The following is a 22,309-nucleotide window of genomic DNA, read 5'->3' as shown; positions in this document are numbered from 1 at the left end:
CGCTTCACCCTCAGCGCTTGCCAAGGCGTCCGCTGGACCCCCACTCCTCCAATCTAGTACACTCTACTACAAGCAAACGTGCATGCTAGTGCGTGACAAGAGGATGGAACACTTTAGTTGTAAGAAATGCTCGGCAAATTTTTTTTCTTCCCACAAATCAATTGTGATTCACACTCATAATGCTTCTTGTTTCAGAAAACGAATGTTTCATATCAAAACACTTTCCACTATTTGTGTCGTAACTATTAGTCTAGACTTGACAAATGTACCATATTTATTTGAATATAAGGCAAGGATTTCTTCCCAGAATCCTTAGCCTCAAAGTCACCCCCCGCCCTATATGTGAGGCTGATAGATTCAGTTACTTTTTCAATATGGCAGCAGCAGCAACACACTTCCAGTGATCCAGAATTTAGACTGCAGCACAAACTGTAGCAACTAACAAACCTTGGCAGGTGAGGCAGTACCATATTTTTTACACGTATAACCCGCACCGAGAATGAGAATTTAACAGTAATGATGGGGTGCGGGTCATATGCAAAATTGCCCTGAGGTGCCACTTCACGGCAGTGCAAATGTCACCTTATAGTGCGACTTCACAGCCGCGCATGTCACACTGCCGTAAGGCTACACCACAACTCGAAACTGCTGCACTGCTGTGAAGCCACACCATCAGGCAAAATTCGCGCTGCCGTGAAGTCAGACCTTCAAGTAAAATTCGCATATAACCTGCACCGATTATTCCAATTATTGTTTCGGAAAATCCCCAATGAGTCTGAATAATGTCTGCTACTCTTATGTAGCCTTGTATTAGCGTGCATACTTGGATAACATTTTAGCGCTGGCACACAAGGACAAATGGGAGACATAGGCAGCAGGACATGCTGTCTGCTGCCTACGTCTCACCTTTGTCGTTGTTCAACAGCGCTAAAATGTTATGCAAGTTCAAATACAAACACGGCCAACATACAGCAGTGGATACTCAAGTTCATTTTTTTCTAGTATTCTGACTGCACCCTCACCTTATAATTTGATAATTACGGTACTTTCATTCCTCCGACTAATCTACCAATCAGTCAATAATTTATCAATTGAAACTGTACTAGTCTTTGGCACTGCCTGTGACAAGAATCAAGACAATAGAACGGCATGCAGGATCACAAGCTATGCAAGAATTTCACTCAACTTCATCAGTCAATAGCGATAACAATTTAAAAAAGTAGCAAGCAGCCGTGCCAGGCTGGTTTGCCTACCTCAATTTCGAGGAAGCTCTGAAAAGTGAGAAGGACATGCGTGCGGGGCTTTGAAAGACAAGCTTTCTACGTGTCACAATTTATGTAAAAGAAATGCCAAGAGAAAACAATTTCACCTTTTAAGACCCATTTAACGGCAAAGTGCTTACAACTAAGCATCTCGAAAATGCTGCTATATCTCAATTCACTTATACATAGCAGGCAACGCTACACAGGCTACAGACACTTCTCCGACTGTTCGAATTCATGATAAAAAACAACAGCGTCACATAAGAAAGTGCAACTATGTATCATGCAATTCAATATAACCTGAATTCTCATACTTATATGTCACAAACTACGTCATATTTATTACGTGGGAGGCGTTGCACGTTTGAATCTATGTACCACCAAGTGCGTGGAGTGACATGTTTGTGCAACCAGTGGTCACATCTTGCGCATAAGTGTAGAACATAGTGCACCGCGTATTGCAAGCACAAAAGTGCACAAACAATGTATGATTTGACGTAACATTAAGTCTACAGCTTGTAGCTGTAATATACGAAGTAGTCATTCCGTAGAAAGTGTTGCATATCGAGAACAACTGCATGGAGAAATGCATGAAACAAGACTTCTATGAAGGCATTACTTGCGTAGCACTTCCACAGTGTTGCCTGCTAAGTATGACGTGAAGTATGGCAGCAAGTATTAATCAATGGCCTGAGCATCGCAAGAGCTGCCACAAGAAAAACACAACGAAGCCTTCGAACTATAAAGTCAATGCGAAGGCTTGACATGACAAGTTCCAGTAAATTTTCTCACAAATAAGGACACTCCCAGATATGTGGAAAATACTACTAACTCCACGTCTCACCAACACCACTAATGTCAAACTTCGGGCACGCATTTCAAAGAACAAAAGTTTGGCCTTAGTTTTTCTCCTTTAAAGACCAACTTTCTTTAATCAGGGAAATCTGAGGTAACCTAGCGCTTCTCTTTAGTGACCCTTCAAAGTTATGGCCAAAGACATTTCAAAACACACTTAAACCAATTCAAATGCACTGTGCCCTTGGTATTAAAGCGCACCTTGATTTTGATTTTCGTAGTGAAGTAAGTGCAAAATGCGGTACCCTCGATTCTTCCTTCACTATATTTTCAAAGTAAAAAAGAGAGCAATTTGTTCACAATTGGAAAAAGAAAATGTGCTATGTCCGAGCCACAGCGGACTGGGCATCACTCAGTGCTGTCCGGGACTGCTTTATCAGTATCAACTGCCCACGGTGCGCCACCTTCAGCTCCGTCCTTGGCATTTCAGACTCCGCATTTCAGATTCGGACATTTCTTATAGCAGATTTGCTTTTGTACTAAATTTTGTGCCTGTAATATTCAGCGGTGTTTTCTCAGAAACGGTGCACGTTAGAATTGAGTAAATACAGTAATGACACCCAAAGACACACGGAGGCTAAAACGGAAGCTGCAGTGAAGAGATATATGTCTTGGCTCCTTCTTAGGAGGCGACAACGCAGCAAGCTCTAGGTGCTTTTGCCGTCTGAAGATAATTGCATCTTCAGCTGACTAAAGCCAGCACAGAGGAATGTGACGGGACTTGAAAAGCCCATACCTGACTTTGGCTGTTTTCTGCTTGTGCTCGTCTGCGAGTCGGCAAATCACAGGGATGGCAGGGAAGAGAGAAAAAGAAAAGAGAAGAAAAAAGCGGCACAAAATATATTACAGTGTGGACCCAATGCTTCAGGAGAGAAAATAACCACTCAAGTACACATCTTTTTTTTCTTCATGGCTATAACTAGCATACAACAGGATGTTCCATGATTTGGGCACAAGTCACATAAAAATTGCAGTGTTCGTGATGCCTGCTGCCAAGTGAGCAAGTAGTTTGACACATTAAAGAAAATCGCTCATGTTAAGCAATTAGGCCAGACAATTAGCCACGTCATAAGTTGGCCAAGCATAATTCGTTACACACACAGACACACACGAGAAACGAATGCCAAAAGAATTAAAACTGAAGAACCTGCTACATGACAATGCACTGGCGTCATAGCAAACAGACATGCACAGTGAGAAATTGGGCTAGCTGGTGTTCATCTTGCAATAGGCTGCGAACAACTAACAACCATGAAAGGACACACAAGACCAACAGAGCACCAACTCCTAAGTGTTTATTGTCACTGAAATGTTGTTATATATGGGCTGCTGTCAGGAGAGCATGTGCAGATGCCTAGGTTAGAAAGTCATACACTGTACCCGCTGTTCTGCCATCGCTGCCCGGCTTCTCTTTGGTTTTCTTCTTAGACTTTGACATAGGTGTCTACAAATGACCTCCTTACTGCAATGCATACAGGGGCAACATTTCAGTGACAATAAACAGTTGGTAGTTTGCACTCTGTCATCCTTGTCTGGTATGTCCTTTTGTGGTTGTTAGTTGTACTCAGCATACAACATGAACACCGACACATACATTGCAACTCTTTTCTGTAAACACACACGGCGTACGTTAACAAATTTTGGAGCTCAAGTCCAATCAGAGAGAACTGTCTTTAAGCGCGTGCAACATGTTTCAATCTTATTCACTTCCTTTCGTGTCTCTGATTTCGAAGCATTCCAATACCAGTAATGCTAGGGGACACGAAAATGAGATGAAGGCGACACAGCAAAGCATTGATCTAGTGTCTCGTGTCATGTCCCCAAGCACTGGCACCTCATCATGTCAGACCAACCGGCTCAACGCAATGGGCTTCAAGTGCTCTCTAGGCACGTGCAATTGTACATGTGGCACTTGAAGGATACGACAGACAACTTGTGACAACACGCTCTGCGAAGAAGAATAAGAGCAAGAAAAGGACTGCCCACCTCTTGGCCAGGGTGCCCCTCATCTCGTCTATCATGCTCGCCATGCCCATCATGGGCACTCCCCCACTCCCCTTCTTCAGCGTGTCTGTGCCTTCGTATATCTGCGAGGGGGAAAAAAAAAAAAAGCGCCAAGGTTGAGCAAAAATGGGGCGAGCAGATGTGGTGGTACACTAACACATTCGATTTACACGCAGTACTATCAGCATCAAACGTAACAGGAACAGGGAATGCGTGCCCGAAGCATAGCTGAAGGTACAGCGCACGCCGTCAGCCAGTCATTACCTGGGACTGACACGCACATCCGGTTTGCCTGCAGGACTGTGAGGATGCTCGCCATAGTTTTGCCTAATGTTTTGTCGCTTTGAAATAAAAATAAAAGAACACTCAAGCTAAACTGTCGCAGTAAGGCAAGCATCCTTAAAGCTTGCAGTCAATGCAAACACGCGCAGCCAACGCATCTCTTCCAAAGTCTGCACGACCAAAGTGTGCGAAACTCCAGCATTTTAACTGAACCTATGCGCTGTAACCCTTTTTCCGGCTGATAAATACAAGACCGTGTTATCCAAACAAGTGTAGCACAGGCAGAGTTAGATCAATGTGCACCCAACAATCCTAAGTATGCCTTACCAACAATATCGAATCTCAACGCCTCAAAGGCCTTTTACTGCCTGTATGGTGTTCAAAGATACAGGCTAAGGTCAGACCCAGATGTCAACAGGATATGCTTTGCAGCATACTTACTCAGCACGTTCAATTAGGATGTACTTACGATGGGGCACCAGTGGCCAGTTCGAACCTGGCAAATAGGTGCAGATAACCGTTCAGAAAAAAAGCCGGCGCTTGCAAAACAACACAAAGTGCAGAAGGTGGCGACCCGAGCCTTTCCCACAAGTAACGTTTAATTGCTTGGCTAGCTCTTTGCAAGCGTGCGCTAACGAAGCTGGTACAGTTTCGTAACCCGAGAGGATCCGATCCTGAACTGCGATAAAAATGCATTATCCTAAATCTGTTAAAGCCACACAGCATTTGAAGATTAGGTCAAAGAGGACTGTGCCGTGTGGGCACTTCAGCAGATTGCATCAAACCAGTGCTTTCGGTAATCTAGAAACTAAGCAAATTAAGATACCCCAAAGAAAAGCTAAAACATCATTACTCATCACAAGCGCACCATCGATTCTGTAGAAAATACACATTTAAAATATTATATGTCAACTCTGCTCAGGCAAAAGGACTGCCTATACCATATACACTATCACAAATCTCGTATTATAAGCCTCGTTTCTATGAAACAATTTCAGTTTCGCCACCCAGAAGGTGGAGTCGTCGTGACATCACAGTTCATAAACTCACTTCATTCCTGCGATCACTATGGCTGCCACATGCGAGCGCAGTCCCCCCAAAAGGAACACGCGCAACTCACTTGTTTATCTTTTGACTATTTACGAACATCATCATACCTAGCCTTAATGCTACACGGTGTTGAAAAATTTCACTCCTTGTCATGATGCCGTGATAACGTGGATGATAACCAGGTCTGGCACTTCGAGAAATCTTTAGTATCAAATTGAATATCTTTGAACTGTTTATCAGCCTCCATACTGGCTAAGCGTCATCCTCCTGTGAGGGAGAAACGTGTGGTAGTGGTTCTACAACTTCAACAGTACGTGTCCGTGCTCCTTAAACCCCTTTCGTGCCCCACTAGTATCCTTGATAAATAGTAAATATGATAATAATATCAGTAATAACTTTGACCAAAAATGGCAAATTTATTCTGCGGAATACTTCAAAAAAAGCAATCTAAAGAACACGCCCTCCCCCCCGCCTCCCTTTCAAGTGCTCACTTATAGAAAATCTCAAGCATGTGTTGCGAATGTGAAGCGTAACAGCATTTACAAGAAAATGATAAAAATTAGTAAAAAAATAAAAAATATTTTGGAAATTTACATGCCAAGATCAGACTATGTGAATATGAGGCATTCTGGATTTATTTGACCATCTGGGGTTCTTTATTGTGCACCCAATGTACGATGCACGAGCGTTTTTGCAATTTGCCCCGATCGGAATGCGGCCACCATGATCGGGATCGAAACTGCAACCTCGTGCCCAAAAATGCAACGCTATAGCCTCTGAGCTACCATAGTGGATGAAAATGTGTATTTTCCACGAAAATAACGAAAATCAAAATAAAATAAAAGAAGGCCAACTGCAACCAAATTTTGGACCATGCAAAAAGCCTAGTTTATTAAGATAGTGTAGATTTAGAGGGGCCTCCACACAAAATTCAACATTTTAAATATGAGCGTGAAGGTCACAAAAAGCTTGCAAAAATAGCAGTTTTTGATGGCAAACTGAAGAAAAGAAAAAGCAAAAAACGCTGTCATTGCTGCTCGCTCGAAGTGATGCATGACTTCTTCAACGACACCTTAGTGTGACCTCTGAGATATAAGCCCAGACCATAAGTACCCTTGCTATTGTTAGTGCTTGACATTCACTATCTGGATTTGGCTCCTATCTGTTGGTCAAGTTGGAGAAGGACAAAGACTATCCACACCACATAACACGGCCAGACTGGAGCATGCGAGCGCATGCACCAGTAGCTGTGCGTAGCTGCGTCTGCTGCACAGCAAAAATACCGTAGCCGCCGTGGGGGGCTACGACAAGCCCGCTCGTCGTCAAGGCGCTCGGACAACCACATCTGTGTCGCCAAACTCCAGGCGCTTGGCGACACGAGCTAACCCAAGCACCCAATGCCCGTGGCTACCAGCAGAATGCTGAAAAAATCGCGGAGGCCACATGTTGGGAGTCATGTCATAGCGACAAACAACAGGTGCGCGCGTTGTCTGCTTAGGTGCTGTTGAAAGGCTGCTAACAAGAAAACATACAACTACCAACCCTGACACTTTGCAAAGATGGGTTTAGTGGTATATACTGCTCTGTAGTCTATCTGTAACCGGTGGACCATTAGAGTTACGGAATGGATATTAAGGGAAGGGAAGCACAGTTGAGGATGGCAGAAAACTAGGTGGGGTGATGAAGTTAGGAAATTTGCAGGCGCAAGTTGGAATGAGCTAGCGCAAGACAGGGGTAATTGGAGATTGCAGGGAGAGGCCTTCGTCCTGCAGTGGACATAAATATAGGGTGATGATAATGATGACTGCTCATTTATGACAAGTTTACCCAAAGGGAAATTTCTTTGCCGTTGACCCTTAAGAGTACCTTTGACGAGCCGAGCTCGTTCTTGGCCCTTTTCCATGACAGAGCTCCATGACAGAGAAAGGGCTAAAATTCTACCCCGGTACACACCTTGTTGGAGGTCTTCTTGAGCTTCGCGTTTGCCAGTGCCGCCGCTAGGGACAGCGGTGACGAATCATCTTCTCGGCCCTGGCTGCCCCCGGGGGGAGGCGGAGGTGGGGGAGGGGGCGGGGCACCCCCGGAGGCCATGCCTCCCGACGGGGGCGGTGCCGGAGCAGGCGGGGGCCCACTGGCGGCCACGCTGCCCACTGCCACACTCATGCCCGACGTTCCGCCCGGTGGCGGAGGGGGAGGCGCGCCTCCGTTGGTTCCCGGCGCAGACGACGTCCGGTGGTGCCCCATGACTGCATTGGCTTGAGGTTGCTGCGGCAGCTGAGGCGGCGCCTGTGGAAAGGGCGGAGCCTGCGGCGGAGCTTGAGGCGGGCCACTTGCGGGCGTTGCCGGATGGCTGGAACTGCCCACTGCGAGACACACAGTAAATGTATGGTCATAACTTAAACCTCGATATAGCCAACACAGGCAAAACAAATCATTGGATATAAAGAAGCAAATCAATGTTTATCACCTATGCCAACATGCATAGGTTGGCATGCTCACCCACGAGTACACTGACTCAGACTCGCTCCACACTAATGATACAGAGCGTTAGTGAGTGATTAAGGGTGTGAGTGGCAAAGGGTGTGCGAGTGGCAAAGGGTGTGCGAGTGGCAAAGGGTGTGCGAGTGGCAAAGGGTGTGCGAGTGGCGAAGGGTGTGCGAGTGGCGAAGGGTGTGCGAGTGGCGAAGGGTGTGCGAGTGGCGAAGGGTGTGAGTGGATGTGAGTATGAACGGGAATGAGTGCCGGTGAGTGTGATCGTATGTGAGTATGAGCAAGCATGAGTGCAAGTGAGTGGATGGAAGCATGAGCGCGAGAGGCTGCCAGTAAGTGTGAATGCAAGTGACTGTGAATGTGAGTGAGTGTTGGCAAGTATGAGTGGGCACGAGTAGCGCCGACGAGTGTGAGTGCACGAGTGGCAAGTGTATATCGGCTTATCGTGCCAGCCTATGTCCACATATAGCCAATGTATGCTTATAACTAATACAGTATAGACCACTTATAACATAACCGCTTATAATGCAGGACCGGATATAGTACGGACTTTTCAGACTCCCGTTAATTTTCCCATAGCACTCCATGTATACGCATACCGCTTACAGTGCAACCGCGTGAGACGAAATACCGGTTATAATGCGGCTTCCGCGGGAAAATCTCGCTGACAAGGGTGGTAGCGAGCACGCTTCTCAGCGAGGTGCGCCCACCGATGGGAGAGATCAACGAGGGCGATGCGGAGCAGGAGCATGAGACGTGGAGCATGAGTCCAAGGGTGATAAAATCTTGACACGCGCCGTATATACGAGTGAAAGCGCGCGGGGGACGCGTGCCTTGACGGGGAGCGAACGAGACTTCTATAGCGCGAAAGGCCGTGGGGGAATGGGCGGGAGGGAGGGAGGGGGGGCGACGCTGTGCTGCGGCATCAAATTCGTATCTTGCAACAGGGCGCAAGGGGAACTGGCGACGCAATCTCCCACGTGAAAGGAGCAAAGCCGGGAAGACAGCACGGGGGGGGGGGGGGCAGCTTCTACTCTGCCAACAAATGCGTTCGCACCTGTGCCGGCTGTCGGTGTTGTCGCGCGCATTGTATCTTGAAAGCCATCTCCACACAGCTCTGACCTTTGTATGCGCTGTGCGCTTACGCCGCTCAGTTTCCGTTGAAGCGATAGACCGCACGAACCGCTGGCTGCGGCGGCCGCATTTCCCCACGCCCGCGTTTTGACAGTGGTTGTCCGCGGTCATCGAGTGTATTCATGTTTGCTTGTGCACGTTGACACCAAGCTTGTTAATTCAGTTAGTAAGCGAATGTGTCAAGTTTATGCAGCCGATAAAACTACTATCCCTACTCCTTATAGCTCTACTAATTTGCTATCACAATTGATGCTTTGCCTTTCGGGCGAAACTGAGTCATTTTTTTTAATTATTACTTTGTCTGCTTCATGCGAAGATTGTGGGTACTTGGACATTAACAGTTCAATTAACGTTCGTAAATTTAAATGGATGCAAAACTCCCAGTCGCACGCTTCGATTCTCAGATACGCGCGGCTGCTTGGTGTACATGTTTTGCATACGTGCAGGGCTTGAAAATTGTTGTTTTCATTGTGGTGCGGTACCGCTTATAGTGCAGATATTCAAGACTCCGGCGACTTACGTTATAAGCGGTCTACACTGTACCAGATATAACAAAGGTGTTTTTGTGCCAGATGTGATTTTGCTATAGCGAAGTTAGATTGCTTTGAATACAAGTTGGTAACGAAACACAAAGTGCAAGGATAAATGACAACGGGGCCACATAATGTGACATACACTAATTTCATAAAAAAGCAGCAGGTACTAGCTGAGTCTTCATGTAGAAGTTATTCTAAGCATAAGGGCCATAAAGAACACTGTAAAGACATAATAAAAGAATGAATTAACGAAATGAGCACTAAAATGCAGCAGAATATATTATAGGAACAGCAGTGACAGTTCATCTTGTACACATGTAAATAAAACTATCACAAATTATTACAAAACTAAAACGATAACTTAAACCATTAAACTAAAGCTCGGGGTGTTCAAAAAATATTTACAAAATAAACGACCGTCAAATATTGAAATGAATGCGGAATGTTTCCTATTCCTAAAAAAGTGAAATATAAAGGTTGCACGGAGTACATCTGGCAAAAGAAAAAAAGGCATATTTAAATTATTTGAGACATGTACTAATGCCGTTAACAGAATATCAGGTGAACTTAGAAGTTCGTAAATGAGAGAAAAAAAAAAACCTGAAAGATCACATCTGTTGCACCATGACAATGACAGTAATGGAAAAAAAAAGAGGGGGGGGGAAGGCCCAGCATTCGTCACCAGATTCATGTAGTAATGCGTTATCCTTGCTGAAGGAGCCAAGTGTAATACAAACCACAGCACTGCCAGCACCTCATTTGAAAGGCATCCAGACATGGCGAGATTGGCCAAACAATACCTTGCTTTGCCTAAGCCGAGACAACTTTTTAGGCTGCCTAAGGCAAGGCAGGCTTATTTAATGACTGGAAACCTATTGCGCAGAAGTGACCTCCTCCATGCATTCACTCACGAACTAGCGCGAAACCGCAGTTCTCCTGCAGCAGAGTCATTCAAAAGTGTCTACACTTGCACCGGTCTTTTTCCCTGTAGACTGCAACAACTGTTGTAACTTACCACCAGTTAAATTAGAGGGGAAGTTAGAGGGGACCAAACCCACATCTTCCACATTACGCATGCGGTGCTTTACCAATTATGCTATCACGGCAGCTATTCTCCCGTCCACATTCTTATGTAATTTTTGTATGTGTCCAAGATTAGCCCTGGTAGTGTTAGCCAGCGCCACTCTGGAAGTGGCACATCCTTTTAAACGCCGGCATCATGTAGCGCAAGTTGGAATCAGCTAGCGCAAGACAGGGGTAATTGGAGATCGCCTTCGTCCTGCAGTGGACATAAATATAGGCCGATGATGAGGAGCAGGCAAGGGGCCAATAAACCCTCGTATGCTACCTCATGGCAGTGAGGCTGCTTAAGTTGAGGCCCTCGCTATGCAATGATCGAGAATATGAGTTAAGATGGGATGAGATGATTAGCACGGATAATTGCGTAACTTACATTCCCGCAAGAAGCAATATCTAACAAACATGTAGGCTGAAAAAAAAAATGTTGCTTGGAAGTTATGGGCGTGTAAAAGCACAAGTTTACCGCTTTCACCAATGATGAATGTATTCAGCAGGAGCAGCAGAATCGAGTAATCGCAGTACTCACCTGCATTTGTTGCCATGTAATGGACCGGTTGCTGATTTTGCCTGCATGGGAAACAGAAGTATGGCTTCAATTACATTAAAATAAATTCCGAGGTTTCACGTGCCAAAAACCATAATGTGATTATGAGGCACGCCATAGTGGGAGACTAGGATTACTTTTGACCTCCTGGGGCTCTTTAGCGTGCATCTAAATCTAGTAAGTACACGAGCGTTTTGCATGTCGCCCCCATCGTAATGTGGCCGCCGGGATTAGACCCCCGACCTCAACCTCAGTAGCGCAACAGTATAGCCATTGGCGCACCGAGGTGGGTAGGAAGTATGGCTCAGATGACATCGTCATGACTCTATGAAGTAACAATTCTTAACTAATTCATACGCAGACATTGGGTCTGTAACCAACTTTGGCTAATTGGGTAGGTTTGGAGCTATAAAAGGTTGTTGACCCAAGTTCATTCAAGTCATGCTCGATCAAGTGGCATTAAAATGTGCTTATGAAGGATACAGTAACTTCAAACGGTGCATTTGACTCACCAATGAGGGTACAGATAACAGGTTGCCTGTCACCTGTCGGGTTAATGTTGAACAAAGCAGTTGCCAAGCAGCGAACGCTAGACTATGTACGATACCTGCCAGTGTGCTTCAACTACACATCTCGTTTGACCTAACCAAGATAGCCGACCTCGAGCTATACAGTCAAACCTCAATATTACAAACACAGATATAACGAATTATTGGATATAACAAAGTAAATATAAAACGCTTCTCCCCGATATCTGGATGTAGAGATTGCAAGCTTATAACGGATACAGTCAGATGCCTTACGACGACGCACTTGGGACCTTCAAAATCTTGAATTGCACAGGTCACTTTGTTGTAAAGGTTGTGCACTGTACCATTTGCTCCAATTGGCTAAGCACGTTCAAAGACAACCGTTAATTAACGTCAATTCAAGAAATACTTAAGGAAACAGGCTGCTAATTTTCTTCTGGACACTTCCAATGGAATGTGCGACTGCAGGTGACCTCATAGCATCGAGGCTCACTGCACGACTCATGGCGAAACTTGGCTGCCATAACTACAGCAGAGTACAGACTGTCACGCGCAGTCTTTGTTCTGCTGTCGACCGGCACTCCCTACGTGTACCACAGCTTGTGGGCAGCTATGAAAGGACAGTGGCGGTGGGGGTATGTGCATTCGTTGTAAAGTAACAAATTGGTCGTCAGGGGTGCCTAAATTTGTTGAACAGGCAAATTTGCTATAGTGGTCTTCGCTGTAGAGGTGTTCACAATACATATGAAAGATAGGAATTCAGCCGGGACATAGAGAATCCTTTGTTAAAATTAAATTCTGGGGTTCTACATGCCAAAACCTAACTATGAGGCACGCCGTAGTGGGAGACTCCGGCATAATTTTGACCACCTGAGGTTCTTTAACGTGCACCCAATGCACGGTACACGGGTGTTCTTGCATTTTGCCCCCATCGAAATGCGGCCGCCATGGCCGCGATTCGATCCTGCAACCTCGGGCTTAGCAGAGTAACACCAAAGCCACTACGGCGGGTAATCCTTTGTTATACAGGTCATTTTGTTGTAGGGGCACTCGACTGTGTCAGGTATATCGAAGGCATTTTCGTGTCCGATCTGGCTTCGTTATAATGATGCTCAATTGTAATTGTAAATAAGGTGTCGACGTGCAGGCTGGAGACATCGTTCCTGCCACCATCCATTTCCTGCACCCTCCAAGCTTTCACAACTTGGTCTCACCTTCAACAGTGCTACTAGCAAGAACACGACCATCTTGGTTATGGCAGGTTCGCTGCGTGGGAAAGCCCACTTATGGAATTTCGCATGTCATCCCTGACCAAGCTACACAATTTCCGACCTTTCCAAGGTATGCGCTCGACCAAGAGACTTTATGCGGAATTGCGATGCAGTGTGCAAAGCCGGACGCACCAGTTCCGTTGGTGGTCTGTATCTTCCTGCTGTGCAACACTGCCGATGGTCTGATAGATGGGCTGCGATGCGTGCTGAGGCACCGGAGGCGGTGCCGGCTGTACCCTTGGCCCTGTTGAACCTGCACATGTTGATGAATGCGAGGGATCAAAAAACAGCAACCAAGGTGATGAGAGGCAACCAGATTTGTCCGAGAGCGGCCAACCTGGTTTAATGCAGTCGACTAATGGGTACCCTGTTTGATTTGTAGAAATCTTCAAAATTATGCCTCGGCCACTTTATCTTCACTCTGACTTGACACTGCTCAATCCATATGAAACTCGGTGAATTAAGACCTTTTATTTTTTCAACCTTTCTCGGCAGAGTAGCAAAAGGGGGCTTTGGTTGTATGGTAGATGCAGAAAGGCATTGTGAATAGCTGTCTGCTATTTGTTGTGCCCTGCCAGAATAGTTGTGTGCACAAATTACCCCGAGAGATATTTGAATACACTTTATTCAGAGAAACATTAACTTCGACAGCTAGTTTAACTAAATTCTTGCGTTTCATGAGCCAGAACCCTAACCTCATTATGAAGCAAACTGTAGTGAGGAAATTTTGACTACCAGGGGTTCTCTAATGTGCACCTTAATCTAAGTACACGAGTGTTTTTTGAGTTTGTTTTTTCCATCGAAATGCGGCTGCCACGGCTGGGATTGAATCCATGACCTTGTGCTCGGCAGCCCAATGCCATTACCACTGAGATAACATGATGGGTAATAGCATTGCACACATAATGCGAAGACGTGGGTTCCTATCCCACCTGCGGCAACTTGTTTTTTCATCCACTGTAATATCACTTTATTTGTAGTTTATACATTTCTATTAAATAAACAATTGCCCCTATGTTTTCCCTGCTGTCACTGTATACTGGTATTATGCGGTAGTGACTTACGAAAACCAGGTTCATCGGATAACCTTTCTTCTCTTTCCTTACATAGCGAGTGTTTCATTTTCAGCAGCACTGATGTCTTCAGGTAGCATACAAGGGTTTATTGGCCAAATGCTTTCTCCCAAGTTCACGTATAACGTGACGCCCTGAGGCAGAAAGGATCTTCTACATCCGCCATCAAGGCAGTAAATGGTGGCTCTGGCTAACACACTCCTGGGGTTAACTCTAGTACACATACATAAAAAATTTGGAGGACGCTTAAGCTTCGCCTTTAAGAGTGGAACACGATAACATCCAAAGTTCCCTGACTGCTTCTCACACTTCCCGGCAAATGCAGCTTACGTAACCGTAATGTTTAGCGGGAAACGCTGGCGGTGAACGCTATACACGAAGGCGAACTTTCTGGTTGAAACGTGGCCTCTCAGCGCGGGCCAATCTTCTGTTATTGTTACGCACTTTTATTATTTCAGTCTCCGAAGACTTAACATAAAAGGCATGCACTGGCGCCGTTTTGTTTCACGACATTTGTTTGTGTCCTGTCATTCTCAAAATTCCGAGGAATAACTTTGTAAAGAATGTAAGACAAGGTATGAACAACTGCAGTGATCAAAGAAAAACGTTAGCGCCGTACAGAATATATATGGCAACTTTCACTCACGGGACGCCAACGCCGGCTACCGCCGACACTCGACTTTCCTCGACACGGGGCCCTGAACGCTGTCGCGTTAATACCCAAGAAAGTGGACGGGAAAACAACGCCACGGTAGCTCAATTGGTAAGAGCATCGCACACGTGATGCGAGGATGTGGGTTTGTATCCCACCAGTAGTATGTTTTTGTCCACAGTCATTTTTCATTTATTTATAATTTTGACATTTACCCTAAATAAACAAGTAATTCCCTCTATGCTTTCCTTGCTGTCATTGTCTGTTAGCTTCATATGGTTGTGACTTATGGTGGGTATCGACATTTAGTGTACTAAAAGGTTCGTAGGTGCTGACCCAGCATACATGGTGCAGAATGTAACTAGCTCCAGCATATGATGAATAACTAGTGGCACTGCTGCAAATGATTTTGGTTTCCAATGATGAGAGCATCTTGTCCACAACGCACAATCAAAAAGACGCCAGGCATATACAGCTGGGAACGTGACGAGCAACCTAGCTGCCAAAGAAGCGCCTCCCAATTTGAATTGCTGATTGTGTTTAAGCAATGCCGGGTCATGAGAGAAGCCATGGTGGAAGGCTTTGGCATAATCATGACCACCTGGGGTCCTTTAACAAGCACCTAGTTAAGTACACACATTTTTGTGTTCTTCATTTCAATTGTTTTTTATAGCATTTTTTAGCCTACCCCCAACCGCTTTCCTGAATCTGGCTAGCTATCTGGCCTTTGAGCTCTGCCAACCAAAACTATAGAAAAATAATTCTCATTATTGGTTGGTTTTGAACCGTTCTGAACCAAGAATACCCCAGCATAAAGCACGTATGTAGCCACAGCGCTGGCACAGCAGTTTAAGCGGGTCATCTGCTGGCTTCACAGAAGCATGCAGAGGTGACACTATCTAGCAACTTTGCGCACATTGACGCCCTATGTTCTAAGGTTAGGCAAACAAGTTACTTTAGTGTTGTCTTTAAAATCAAATGAATACATATGTGCTGCGTTCACTGCTATTAGTTTGCGGAATGTATGTACGTATACGAAGGAACTGAACAGCTGGTTTTGTTCTTCACCTGGTCCTGGTTAGAGTTGCACTTTTCCAACTCAAAGCATTGCAATAAGGGTCAGAATTAATTACAACCATTTAAACTTCTTGGGATTACAAGTTTTTGTTTGAATTATCAAAAGGTAAATAATTGCCGTCCAAAGTAGGCTTCCAAGCTATGAAATGACAGCAGGTATGCATGCTTGACTCCATCTGAACAGATGGAACAATCAGAACAGTAATACAAAAAGATACACAAACTGTGCACCCGCAATGCTGCTAGTTTGCATTGGTGCCCATGAGAACATGTAAGACGAGCAAGTTTTGACTAGTCATGCCTTATGAACATTGTATGATATGTTAAGAGAGTCAAAAAGTGCTAACTGAATGACTTGTTCAAATTGAGCAGCTACCAACACGAACAAAACCAGCAGAGCACCAATCAATGTCTTGATATTAATTTGAGTTAACCCTTATTTACTAACAGTTGCCTACCATCTGTTGCTGCCTTGTTACAAGGCTTCTAGGAATTGTAATTTAAGCAGGAACATATCTGAATAGGAACATAGAACAGGAGATACATCCAATCCACTGTCATACATCTAAATTAAATAAAAGTCAAAAGTATGCTTTCCCTCATACACTTGCGGGATACAAAGGGTTAACCACAGTATCAAGTTATCAGAATTTAAACAAATTGTTGCAAGTTGACTGCATATTATTACTGTTATCTAGTATATACTCCTCAATTTATCACTTGTTGCTCCTCGAGGACGTTTCAACACACAATGCAAACTGCAGTGACAGACTCACTGTTTTGGTTGAGCATGTCGATGGCCCGCAGCATGGCAACGGCAAAGTTGTCGGCGTCATCTTTACTGCTGAAGTTGAGGCCGTAGACTGTGCGGTTGTCGCGCCACTGGTGGAACGTGCCCGTCGCCTGGCTGTACTTGAGGCCCTTGAGGATGGCACAGTTTATCACCACCTGCAAGGCGAGCACACGCACACACCGGGCCAAAAGGCCGTCATCGCAAGAACGACCACAGCAGTAAGTTGTCAGCTTGCCTGTGCCATTCGTAGTTATTAAAACGCTAGTTTCTCAACCAAAACCACCTCGTGCCCACGTGTTTCTAAATTTCTTCGCTCCCATTCCCCCGTACTTCCCTCAACAGCACTTCTCATCTCTTCACATCCGATTTCATTCTAATAGGACCTGCTGACCTCATCTGCCCTTCTTTCTCTTACATCAACTAGCGTTTGATCTCCAATGCACACTGCCGGCTTCCAGTCTCTTAATGTTTGAGGTCAATTCCACTAACTCTGCCCTGCCTTGCATGACACAGAACAGGGGTAATCGGAGATGTCTGAAAGAGACCTGCATCCTGCAGTCGACTTAAAAGATTGATGACGAAGAGTTATCTGATGATTTAATATAATAGAATTTAGGAGACAGCTCTTGCGAGCAACCTTGAGAGAGCCTTGCATGGTCAAAAGTTCTCGCATTGGATTGCTTGCGGTGTTGTACATCTCATTTATGAAGAGGACAACACAAACCTGCGTTGTCCTTGCTCCTCTTGCATCTGCATTTTCTGTGCTCAACATTTCTAACCAAGAACCCTTACCAAGCTTTCTGTTGTAAAATTTCACAATTGTGAAATGAAGAGAACATACGTGTTTGTGTATTTGGACTTCCCAGAGGAAAATTTTCTTATCACCACAAAGTGTCAATGACACAAGTGACACAAGTGATGAATCAGCGATACTGTTACAGGAAGAGTCAAAGACCGGACTTTTGTTCTTGCAAACCCTTTGCACTGAACAGATGTTTTTAACTAATGTAATGCAAGATCTGATACATTGATGCACTGAACAGATGTTTTTAACTAGTAATGCATGTTCTGATACTACATTGATTCTTGCTAAAGAAAGATGTACTCATAGTTCACATGATTTAAACCTACCCTACTGCCTTTATTTTTGTTTTGCTCATTACCAACACATTAAAATACAGTTTTATTACACATCCAATAGAATACTGCTATTCGCTGTCGGGCACTGGTCGTTCCTTGCTATAAAGGAGCTTTTAGTCACAATAGGATAGTACTTTTCGAACATGTTATTTGCTTTACCTCCATTATTTTTTTGTTTGCTTGTGTTCACTCGCCTACGTTAATGGCTTCAATTATTTGCTTGGGTTTGCCTTGTGGCTTGCTAATTTACTGTTTCCTATTTATTTTTCACTTCTGCTATAGCCCTATAATAGGACTGCAGTACGTATAAATAAATAAATAAATAAATAAATAAAGAAATAATCAAACAAGCAAACAAATAAAATAAATAAATAAATAATATAAATAAATTGGTTCAAAAGTTAACATTCAACTGCCATAAAGGAGCACCGAAAGTGAGCGAGCGACAAAGCTAAACCTTAGGGTTAAGAGAAGTCGCAAGAACATTCTCAACCAAGGCAAAGACTTGTAAAAGCCATGTTCTGTACAGCAACTTTCCCAGCATTTGAATGATTACAGTGCCACATTGTAAAATTTCCGCAACGTTCCTGCAGTGGAAGGCAGGTGTTCCTCACCTCATGGTCGTGCAGCTTCCGGCCAACAATGCGGAAGGTGCCATTGACCGTGTGTTGGTAGATGTGCACCTTGGAGAGGCCGCTTGACGAGCCACTGGGCACCCATTTCTTGTTGTGGTCATCGTAGACCAGCACAGCCGCCCGGGCCGACGCCACAGACTGCTCACTGCAAGTGCAAAGAACAAGAGGGGGGACAAAAGCGTCGTCAGCTACAGTTCAGAGAATTAGGTGAAAGCCTACGTGGCTGCAGTCAAGAAGTAATGGCTCAGCGAGTTCACCTTTAATTTTACTGGCATCAGCCAATTATTGGTACTAGGCCGCGATTTTGTAGCGATGCCTTATGACTTATTCTGCACTAGTCTGATCATCCACCGCCGGCTGATCCCATTGATAACGCGAGCGCACCATCGCTCTGACCACTGACAAAGCGCGATAAGCGCGACACGGCATTATTACCGGAAAGGCATCGCTACAAAATACCGGCCCTAGTCACCTCAACAAGAAAGTTGGTATGGTGTAATGCAAAAGCTCCCTCGGCACACACATTACACAGTTTAATGAATGTATGTTGTTTACTGGCGCGAGGGCCAGGTACTGGCCAAAGAGCGCCAAACATTACACAGTTGCTCTGGCGGCATCTGACGATGACAGTTGAAAGATTGGAAAACAAATGTGCACGAAAATGCACGATAACAGATGTAACGATAGAACGAATGTGAAACGTGACGACGTGAAGCGGGCGTGAGACACGTCACAGAAAAGCAGCAGAACTGCGTGGGTTGCCAAATGTCTGTAGGAGAGAATGTGAAATTTGCATGCCGTTTTCCGACTAACATTGCACATGCTATTTCTGATAGGTAATGTGCCCCACTATCAAATACTTGTGGAACATCACATTGTCACTCCTTGGCTAACACCATGCAATCTTCTTCAGAACTTGCACAAAACTGCAAAGAACCACGCCATTTTGAAATGCATAACAGAAGTGCCATTAGAGAAACTACGAAAGCACAATGGTAAATTTATGAGCATACTGCAGACTTATGTTCAACTGACTTTTTTTCTAAAATCCTGAGCATTGCTAGTTTCTGCTTCTGAAAGCATGATACCACTAAGCCTTGTGTAAGCTTGTAATTCTTCAAACTCAACATGTAGCTGTTGCAAAAGGGAAAAGAAGATGAATAATTAAGAGCAGAACAGAAGAACATGATGACAATATTCATAGATATAAGTGCAACCGAGGTCACAGATGCCAAGAGTAGCCAGCTAGCCAAGGTGCAACTAAACGAACACCAGACGTGTGGAAACTGCGAGCCACTCATAAATATGAGGCACTTTTGACAAGCGACTCAGAAAAAAAAATTATGGGGTTTTACGTGCCAAAACCACGATCTGATTAAGAGGCCCGCCGTAGTGGGGGACTCCGGAAATTTGGAGAGCCTACACATTAAAACAGATAACACAATTTAAATGCTTTTGTATTGTTGTGAATACAAGGTAAACAAGCTACATCACAATGCAAGACTGCTATTGGTGTAGAACATTAAGTAACCAATTTTAGCTTCCTAGCACAAGAAAGTGTCGCATGATCTAAACCACGACAACTGCGCCACTTCCTTCAGCCTGTTCCCTTTAACTACACGAACAATAATTACAGCAGCAAAACAACTCATGTTCTTCGACCCTGCCACTACAAAAACAACGAGACTTCAATCTCCTTCTCATCTCACCAGGGCTCAACGACAATCACATCGTTCTTGGAAACCTGAAAGTTCTTCCGCATCTCCCGAACCCGAGAGGTCATTCTTTCAAGTCCAGCTGACAGCAGACGAAGACAGCGAGCCAGTCCAGGGAAGAAAAAATAAAAATAAAAAAACTCTGTCCTCACACGAAGTGGACGACAGCTAAAGGTATCCTTGGCCGTGGCTACCCGAGCACCACGACATGTACCAGGCTTCACAGCACCACAAACACAGAGGGAGGGGGGGTTCGCCCACGAAGCCTCCGGGCACTACTAGTAGCCGACACAAACGAATCGGCACACACGCGGATCCTTTCGCAGATGTGACAGCTCCCAACCACGACGACGACGACGACGACACCGAGGGGGCAAACCCGGCCCTTCCCCCTCTCCCCTTCTCAGACGTGCTAATTAACCAATTAGAAAGCGGCACTGCGCGGTGTTAGACGCGCTCCGTCACGGAAGACCAGGGCCGGGGCCTTGAGTCAAGGGCAAAGGATGGAGAAGGCGAGATCGGCTCGGCTTCGACGGTGCCAAACGGCAACGGCGAAGGGACTGAGGCGGTGTTGTGCGCGCTACGTTGGAAGCGGCACAAATCCTGCCGAGTCAGCGCGCTTCGCGGAGCTAAGCCGAACGTCGGCAAGAGGAGGTTAGCGCAACTAAGCGAAACAAAGTAATGCGCGCTCGCATATATATATACACACACACATCAACGACGCCACTGGCCTCGCGGTGTTATTCCTCGGGGGTGCAATTGTTGCCTGCAGCACACGATGCTACGTGTACGCGACAAAAAACGCAAAAACACAGTCGCGGGGTTTCGCTGAAGAAAGAAGGTACCTCGTGTCGACGACGTGCGCGCACTACACGTCAGCCCCATAGCCAAGGATTTTTTTCGGGGGGGGGGGGGGGCTTGCTGAAGGTCTTGATTATTTGAGGAGGGAGATCACATACTTTCAGTAATTATTTTCGGTAAAGATCAAAATGTCGGGGGGGGGGGGGGGGCGAAGGCGAAAGCCTTGTAAAGCCTGCTGTAATTCACCTTAATCGACCTTAATCCACTCACTAATCAATCATTCATTTTGCTAATCATTATTCATCTCTTATACACGGCTGGACATGCTTTGGTTTGCTTCTGGCCTTCCTTGAGTCACGTGACTTTCTGTACTTTACAACGCGACCTTTAAACATAAGAGATCTAAGGCTTTCGCCTTAAAAGGGTTTATAACTGAGCAGACGTAAACAAAGCAAATACAGCTCTCAGTGTGCGGGCGCGTCCTGTCCCCGAAGGACTTGACAAAATTTAAGCCAGCCCGTTCTGCATCGTCGTCTGCTTTGTTCTCGACGCAGACGACAACGAACGCAGATGCGCAGCGCATCGGTAGGCTTAGTTCGCCCCCAAGGGCGTCCCGCTTGAGACGCCCCCTTTTCGCTCGAGGGCGCAGGTGCGGTAAACGCTCGACGAGTGTTTAGACAGGAGCTGAAAACTGCACCAACAGAGAAATTATAACGTAGCCGTATAGTAGATTAGCTTGCCGTATGCAGGGACACTGCGACAGCGTAGAGTATACGCTCCCTAAAGGGAGTCATACACAACAGCTCTGCGTGTTGCGACATCTTGTGAGGCTTTTCTCCGCCTAAGGGGGACATCTTACCCCGAAGACAAACTATGTTGCGCCATACAACGCTCGCAAAGCTACTTTCGGCTTTTATTGAGTGCCGAAGATGACGAAATGACAGACGCGCGCAAGATGTCGACACGTCGACACCAACGCTGCCATTTCTACTATAGCATTTCCTGCAGTCTATCGGTAAGATACCTTCTCAGTATCAAGTCCAGCGGGTGGCTAAAGTCAGCAGGGCCTTGGGCTAGAGACTCCCACCATCTACACCCCAAACTCTCCTTCCCTCTTCATCAATAAAGCTTATATATATATATATATATATATATATATATATATATATAGTATGGCAACACCGGGGAGCTTGGAAAGTGGATCCTGAGGCAAAAAACTGGTTGAAAAAATTCCTGCCACTGCGATGTAGCCACACAGAAAAACGCACATGGCCATGTGGCGAAGCATTTCGTCCGCCACAATTACGCAAGAACGTGCATTACTCGTCCAATATGGCTGCGGCAGCAGACAGCTGCATTATCCGCAAACAGATGACATAAAAAAA

The 22,309-nt window shown here is 45.4% G+C and overlaps 2 protein-coding genes across 6 annotated transcripts in view; both read right to left on the bottom strand.

Moving 5' to 3' along the window:
- Positions 1 to 8,191, bottom strand: part of LOC119458115 (leukocyte elastase inhibitor A) — a 210,968-nt gene extending 202,777 nt beyond the window's left edge. The window contains exon 1 of the mRNA XM_049670755.1: positions 8,184 to 8,191. The gene's annotated coding sequence lies outside the window, so the exon portion shown is untranslated. The remainder of the gene's footprint in view (positions 1 to 8,183) is intronic.
- Positions 1 to 22,309, bottom strand: part of LOC119458107 (protein enabled) — a 162,353-nt gene that overhangs the window by 14,477 nt on the left and 125,567 nt on the right. For 4 of the 5 annotated variants that reach the window (XM_037719928.2, XM_037719926.2, XM_037719924.2 and 1 more), the window contains exons 2-8: positions 18,388 to 18,553; positions 16,617 to 16,788; positions 13,171 to 13,291; positions 11,220 to 11,260; positions 7,407 to 7,816; positions 4,104 to 4,204; positions 2,854 to 2,884 (exon numbers count right to left, since the gene is read on the bottom strand). In XM_037719928.2, the coding sequence (XP_037575856.1) occupies positions 2,854 to 2,884; positions 4,104 to 4,204; positions 7,407 to 7,816; positions 11,220 to 11,260; positions 13,171 to 13,291; positions 16,617 to 16,788; positions 18,388 to 18,553 (1,042 nt within the window). Of the gene's footprint in view, positions 1 to 2,853; positions 2,885 to 4,103; positions 4,205 to 7,406; positions 7,817 to 11,219; positions 11,261 to 13,170; positions 13,292 to 16,616; positions 16,789 to 18,387; positions 18,554 to 20,117; positions 20,482 to 22,309 lie in introns of those variants that run through there. The other variant, XM_037719925.2, reaches the window with a different exon arrangement.

This window comes from Dermacentor silvarum, chromosome 7 (assembly GCF_013339745.2).
Source record: "Dermacentor silvarum isolate Dsil-2018 chromosome 7, BIME_Dsil_1.4, whole genome shotgun sequence".
NCBI lineage: Eukaryota > Metazoa > Arthropoda > Arachnida > Ixodida > Ixodidae > Dermacentor > Dermacentor silvarum.
The sequence above is the reverse complement of the archived record's forward strand: the minus strand, read 5'-3'. Positions and strand labels throughout refer to the sequence as shown.